The sequence below is a fragment of the Ranitomeya imitator genome, chromosome 6 (genome assembly GCF_032444005.1).
Source record: "Ranitomeya imitator isolate aRanImi1 chromosome 6, aRanImi1.pri, whole genome shotgun sequence".
Taxonomy (NCBI): Eukaryota; Metazoa; Chordata; class Amphibia; order Anura; family Dendrobatidae; genus Ranitomeya; species Ranitomeya imitator.
The window spans coordinates 547,677,142-547,684,633 of record NC_091287.1 but is presented as its reverse complement, the minus strand read 5'-3'; the positions used below and the strand labels follow the sequence as shown (position 1 = coordinate 547,684,633).

At 40.0% G+C, this 7,492-nt stretch overlaps 1 protein-coding gene across 1 annotated transcript in view; it reads left to right on the top strand.

Annotated features, from left to right (window-relative positions):
- Nucleotides 1-7,492, top strand: part of COL22A1 (collagen type XXII alpha 1 chain) — a 573,554-nt gene that overhangs the window by 379,650 nt on the left and 186,412 nt on the right. Inside the window, exons 31-33 of the mRNA XM_069732369.1 lie at nt 2,449-2,502; nt 2,894-2,935; nt 4,568-4,600. Coding sequence (XP_069588470.1) covers nt 2,449-2,502; nt 2,894-2,935; nt 4,568-4,600 — 129 coding nt within the window. The remainder of the gene's footprint in view (nt 1-2,448; nt 2,503-2,893; nt 2,936-4,567; nt 4,601-7,492) is intronic.

Below are 7,492 nucleotides of genomic sequence, written 5' to 3'. Positions count from 1 at the left end.
CATATGGCTTGCACTGTAGAGGGGCTTCCGTTGGGCCACTCTGCCATAAAGGCCTGACTGGTGGAGGCTGCAGTGATAGGTGACTTTGTAGAACTTTCCCCCATCTCCCTACTGCATCTCTGGAGCTCAGCCACGGTGATCTTGGGGTTCTTCTTTACCTTTCTCACCAAGGCTCTTCTCCCACGATTGCTCAGTTTGGCTGGACGGCCAGGTCTAGGAAGACTTCTGGTGGTCCCAAACTTCTTCCATTTAAGGATTATGGAGGCCACTGTGCTCTTAGGAACCTTGAGTACTGCAGAAATTCTGTTGTAACCTTGGCCAGATCTGTGCCTTGCCACAATTCTGTCTCTGAGCTCCTTGGCCAGTTCCTTTGACCTCATGATTCTCATTTGGTCTGACACGCGCTGTGAGCTGTGAGGTCTTATATAGACAGGTGTGCGCCTTCCCAAATCAACTCCTATCAGTTTAAAAAACACAGCTGGACTGCAATGAAGGAGTAGAACCATCTCAAGGAGGATCACAAGGTAATGGACAGCATGGGACTTCAATATGAGTGTCTGAGCCAAGGGTCTGAATACTTATGACCATGGGATATTTCAGATTTTGTTGTTTAATAAATTTACAAAAATTTCTACATTTCTGTTTTTTTTCCAGCCAAGATGGGGTGCAGAGTGTACATTAATGAGGAAAAAATGAAATTTCTTTACCAAATGGCTCCAATGAAACAAAGAGTGAAAAATTTAAAGGGGTCTGAATACTTTCCGTACCCAATGTATATTATATTATATTTTATAGTAGTAATTTTATTATCATTAGTAGGACAAGCTTTTGTAGTTCTACTATTTCTTTTAGTAGCATAAAAGTACAGTAATAACTGTGTATTTATATTTTATGACTATATTATTGTTTTACATTTTCTATTAATATATTAATTTTTACTTCTACAGCTGTGACTTTTCTATTTCTTAGTAATAGTAATAGGAGGAGCTGTATTATTATTATTAGTATTATTAGTAGTACTATTATTATTATTAGTGATTATTATTAGTATTTATATTTTATAATAATAGTTTTCGTGCTGTTGTGATATATTGCTAGTAGCATCAGTAATATTAGTTACAGTAGTGATAGTTGTTAGAGGAGGAGCTGTAGTAATATTGTTATTTATATAATGATGAGGAGGAGGAGCTGAAGTAATAGTGATATTTGTATTGTTACTATAAATAACATTATTATTATTTTTAACATAAGGGTACACTACAAGAGCAGTGTACCTGTGAATTGAGCTCTAGAAGAGATAAACACTAGAAAAGTAGCAGTAAGGAGAACATTGTGCATGAGTATTTAATAGTGTAACTGTGAATCCAGCTCTGGAAGAGATAAACACTTACTAGAAAATAGCAGTAAGGAGAACATTGTGCATGAGTATTTAGTAGTGTAGCTGTGAATTCAGCTCTAGGAGAGATAAACATTTACTAGAATGTAGCAGCAAGGAGAACATTATGTATGAATATTTAGTAGTGTACCTGTGAATCCAGTTCTAGGAGAGATACTTACTAGAAAGTAGCGGCAAGGAGAACATTATGCATGAGTAATTTAGTAGTGTAGTTGTGAATCCAGCTGTAAGAGAGATAAACACATACTAGAAAGTAGGGAGAACATTGTGCATGAGTGTTTAATAATGTAGCTGTGAATCCAGCTATGGGACAGATAAACACTTACTAGAAAGTAGCAGCAAGGAAAACATGTATGAGTATTTAGTAGTGCACATGTGACTCCAGCTCTAGAAGAGATAAACACTTACTAGAAAGTAGCAGCAAAAGGAACATTATGCATGGGTATTTAGTAGTGTAGCTGTGAATGCAGCTCTTAGAGAGATTAACACGTACTAGACAGTAGCAGTAACAAGAACATTGTGCATGAGTATTTAGTAGTGTAACTGAATCCAGCTGTAGGAGAGATAAATACTTACTAGAAAGTAGCAGTAAGGAGAACATTATGCATGTCAATTTAGTTGTGTAGCTGTGAATCCAGCTCTAAGAGAGAGATAAACACATACTAGAAAGTAGCAGTAAGGAGACCATTGTGCATGTGTATTTAGCAGTGTAGCTGTGAATCTAGCTCTAGGTGAGATTAACCCTTACTAGAAAGTGACAGCTCCTTTCTGAGCACATCTACTGTTCTGGACACGAGCGGTGCTAAAACTTGGATCCATTAATAATGGATGACATAGCGCATCTGTTTCCCGCAGACTTTGTTGTTATAAGTACAGATCCTTTTTTTTCAGACGAACAAAAGTTGGGCAGACTACTTTTTTTGACCCAGCGAAATTACCGGATCCGGAGCTGGAATGTTTTATTTATTAATTTAAGATCCCAACAACTGAGATAACGTCTGGACGTGAGAACAGATCCTAACGTTTCATGCATTTCCATTTTACTTTTCTAGGGTGAGAGCGGTATTGCCGGACCGTTAGGACCTAAGGGAGATAAAGGAGATAAGGTATTTACATAGGACTGCATAGGTCTGTGTCAGACACAAGTTCTCACCACATCGCTTTTTTATTAATCTGACCATTAATCTGGGACCATTGTGATTCCAGACTGTTGGATTTTCTTAACTTTCGCCCAAAGTCCAATAATCCAGAAAATTACAAATCTCGATGGTTTGGCACCTTGTGGTTTAATTTCACAGGCTTTTTCATAGCAACTCTGTGATCATGGTGCTGTGCCGCCAACGCGATGGTGAGTGCCGCATACAAGAGGCAGCAATCCGAGACAAGAAGTGGCTGCAATAATAGAAGCGTCTTGTTTTCCCAGTAATTGGTATCTAAGGCTCATCATTATTGTTACATTTTGATACATTTACTGACCTGTTGTACGTTGTTCCTTAGGGTTCGGTTGGTCCTCCTGGTGCACCGGGGACGGCCGGGGCGGTAAGTTATGAATAAACCCTAAATTCTATTACACCCACTAAACAGATACACAGCACACACAGACATGAGGAGATCTTGCTCACCTGACTCTCTGGAACACGTGATCAGAAATAACAGCAACATGGGGGTGCAGTACTGAGCAGTGTAGCTGGGAATACAGCTCCGGGGTGAAATAATCTCTTACTATAAAGCAGAAGCATTGAGGACCTTATACAGCAGTGCAACTGTGAATCCAGCTCTGAGATTAAATAATCCCTTACTCTAAAGCAGCTGAATTGAGGACCATATACAGCAGTGTAACTGTGAATCCAGCTCTGGGATGAAATAATCCCTTACTATAAAGCAGCTGCATTGAGGACTTCACACAGCAGTGTTACTGTGAATCCTGCTCTGGGATGAAATAATCCCTTATTATAAAGAAGCTGCATTGAGGACCATATGCAGCAGAGTTGCTGTGTATGCAGCTCTGGAGTAAGATAAATTCCTACTATACAGAAGCAGCATCAAGGTCATTATAGAGTAATACTGTACAGTGTAGCTCTGAATTCAGCTCTGGGTTAAGATAAATGCTTACTAAAAAGCACCTGCAAGGAGGATATTATACAGCAGTGTAGCTGCAAATCATGCTCTAGGATAAGATAAATGCTTATTAGAAAGCAGCTGCAGGGAGGACATTATTTACCAGTGTAGCTGCAAATCCAGCTCTAGGATGAGATAAATGCTTACTAGAAAACAGTTTCATGAAGGTCATTATACATCAGTACTGTGTAGTGTAGATGTGAATCCAGCTCTCGATGAGATAACAGTTACAACATAGAAAGCAACATCATGGATGACTTCATACAGCAGGACCGAGCAATGTAGCTGTGAATCCAGCTCTAGCATGAGATAAACAGAAAGCTCAGGAGCACATTGTTTGTGTTTATGGCTATCCCTGCTCACCACTTCCTTCTCCACAGATTTTAATATAAAACTGTAACGCGATCACTCATTTTTTGATCAACACAGCATTGAGTTATTTTTTTTAGATAGAGAATGATAAGCACAAGTGGTGGGGAGGAAACAAAGTGGCTCATAATTGGAGAAAGAAGCAGATCTCTCAGATTATATATGTTACTAAGTTTCTTATATTCACTTGTACAATTTACTTACATTTTTTTAAAGTGACAGTGACCATCTAAGAGGTAACACTCCCCTTCCATCAGCCACCACTAGGGGGAGCTTAGGAGCCTAATGCATTGATATATTATTGACTTCAGTGTATAAACAGTGAACTGTTATTTCCTGAGCTCCCCCTAGTGGTGACTGCAGGAAGACAATGTTGTATCATTTAACTCTAAATTAAAATTCTAAAATTCGCAAAATAAAACACCAAGATCCATATATATTGTTCAGACATCGGAATACGCGAAAAGCCGCGCTGAGCGTCTTCTGCAAAACTGCCGGCAGAGGAAATATCTCCGCTCCCATCCATTCACCACAATTTACCAGACAATATGACATAAGGTCAACCAAATCTGCGACATACAGACCAGAGGAAATCCGAGGAAGATGTGACCCATATTATTAACCCCGTGCCTCCCAGCTCTCATGTAAATATTGCTGAAGGCTAATATATCTTTTTCCTTCCAGACAGAGACTGTGGTTGGCGAGCCCGGACTGCCCGTAAGTATCTGCTGTGCCAGCGCTGAACCGTGCGATGTAGCAGAGCTCAGACCATCCGGGGATGGCTCCTTCCCAGTAATGTGGCGGAATAAGTGACGTCCTGTCAATCCCCGAATAACAAGAGCGATCACAAGGCAGAAAGGGCCGAGGACAATCTCAGCTCTGCTACATCTGTGCACAGGAAATGAAGGATCACTATAATATATATATATATACCTGTGGGCGGCCACTGTCACACCACCAGGGCGGCACCCAGACTAAGCCACCACCAATAATAGATAGAGAGATAGATAGATAATAGATAATAGATAGATAATAGATAGATAGATATCTATGGGTTGAAATTCATGGAGGGAAAAATGGTAACAAAATTCTCATTGGGGTCTGTTACAAACCCCCAAATATAACAGAAAGCATGGAAAGTCTACTTCTAAAGCAGATAGATGAAGCTGCAACCCATAATGAGGTCCTGGTTATGGGGGACTTTAACTACCCGGATATTAACTGGGAAACAGAAACCTGTGAAACCCATAAAGGCAACAGGTTTCTGCTAATAACCAAGAAAAATTATCTTTCACAATTGGTGCAGAATCCAACCAGAGGAGCAGCACTTTTAGACCTAATACTATCTAATAGACCTGACAGAATAACAAATCTGCAGGTGGTTGGGCATTTAGGAAATAGCGACCACAATATTGTACAGTTTCACCTGTCTTTCACTAGGGGGACTTGTCAGGGAGTCACAAAAACACTGAACTTTAGGAAGGCAAAGTTTGAACAGCTTAGAGATGCCCTTAATCTGGTAGACTGGGACAATATCCTCAGAAATAAGAATACAGATAATAAATGGGAAATGTTTAAGAACATCCTAAATAGGCAGTGTAAGCGGTTTATACCTTGTGGGAATAAAAGGACTAGAAATAGGAAAAACCCAATGTGGCTAAACAAAGAAGTAAGACAGGCAATTAACAGTAAAAAGAAAGCATTTGCACTACTAAAGCAGGATGGCACCATTGAAGCTCTAAAAAACTATAGGGAGAAAAATACTTTATCTAAAAAACTAATTAAAGCTGCCAAAAAGGAAACAGAGAAGCACATTGCTAAGGAGAGTAAAACTAATCCCAAACTGTTCTTCAACTATATCAATAGTAAAGGAATAAAAACTGAAAATGTAGGCCCCTTAAAAAATAGTGAGGAAAGAATGGTTGTAGATGACGAGGAAAAAGCTAACATATTAAACACCTTCTTCTCCACGGTATTCACGGTGGAAAATGAAATGCTAGGTGAAATCCCAAGAAACAATGAAAACCCTATATTAAGGGTCACCAATCTAACCCAAGAAGAGGTGCGAAACCGGCTAAATAAGATTAAAATAGATAAATCTCCGGGTCCGGATGGCATACACCCACGAGTACTAAGAGAACTAAGTAACGTAATAGATAAACCATTATTTCTTATTTTTAGGGACTCTATAGCGACAGGGTCTGTTCTGCAGGATTGGCGCATAGCAAATGTGGTGCCAATATTCAAAAAGGGCTCTAAAAGTGAACCTGGAAATTATAGGCCAGTAAGTCTAACCTCTATTGTTGGTAAAATATTTGAAGGGTTTCTGAGGGATGTTATTCTGGATTATCTCAATGAGAATAACTGTTTAACTCCATATCAGCATGGGTTTATGAGAAATCGCTCCTGTCAAACCAATCTAATCAGTTTTTATGAAGAGGTAAGCTATAGGCTGGACCACGGTGAGTCATTGGACGTGGTATATCTCGATTTTTCCAAAGCGTTTGATACCGTGCCGCACAAGAGGTTGGTACACAAAATGAGAATGCTTGGCCTGGGGGAAAATGTGTGTAAATGGGTTAGTAACTGGCTTAGTGATAGAAAGCAGAGGGTGGTTATAAATGGTATAGTCTCTAACTGGGTCGCTGTGACCAGTGGGGTACCGCAGGGGTCAGTATTGGGACCTGTTCTCTTCAACATATTCATTAATGATCTGGTAGAAGGTTTACACAGTAAAATATCGATATTTGCAGATGATACAAAACTATGTAAAGCAGTTAATACAAGAGAAGATAGTATTCTGCTACAGATGGATCTGGATAAGTTGGAAACTTGGGCTGAAAGGTGGCAGATGAGGTTTAACAATGATAAATGTAAGGTTATACACATGGGAAGAAGGAATCAATGTCACCATTACACACTGAACGGGAAACCACTGGGTAAATCTGACAGGGAGAAGGACTTGGGGATCCTAGTTAATGATAAACTTACCTGGAGCAGCCAGTGCCAGGCAGCAGCTGCCAAGGCAAACAGGATCATGGGGTGCATTAAAAGAGGTCTGGATACACATGATGAGAGCATTATACTGCCTCTGTACAAATCCCTAGTTAGACCGCACATGGAGTACTGTGTCCAGTTTTGGGCACCGGTGCTCAGGAAGGATATAATGGAACTAGAGAGAGTACAAAGGAGGGCAACAAAATTAATAAAGGGGATGGGAGAACTACAATACCCAGATAGATTAGCGAAATTAGGATTATTTAGTCTAGAAAAAAGACGACTGAGGGGCGATCTAATAACCATGTATAAGTATATAAGGGGACAATACAAATATCTCGCTGAGGATCTGTTTATACCAAGGAAGGTGACGGGCACAAGGGGGCATTCTTTGCGTCTGGAGGAGAGAAGGTTTTTCCACCAACATAGAAGAGGATTCTTTACTGTTAGGGCAGTGAGAATCTGGAATTGCTTGCCTGAGGAGGTGGTGATGGCGAACTCAGTCGAGGGGTTCAAGAGAGGCCTGGATGTCTTCCTGGAGCAGAACAATATTGTATCATACAATTATTAGGTTCTGTAGAAGGACGTAGATCTGGGGATTTATTATGATGG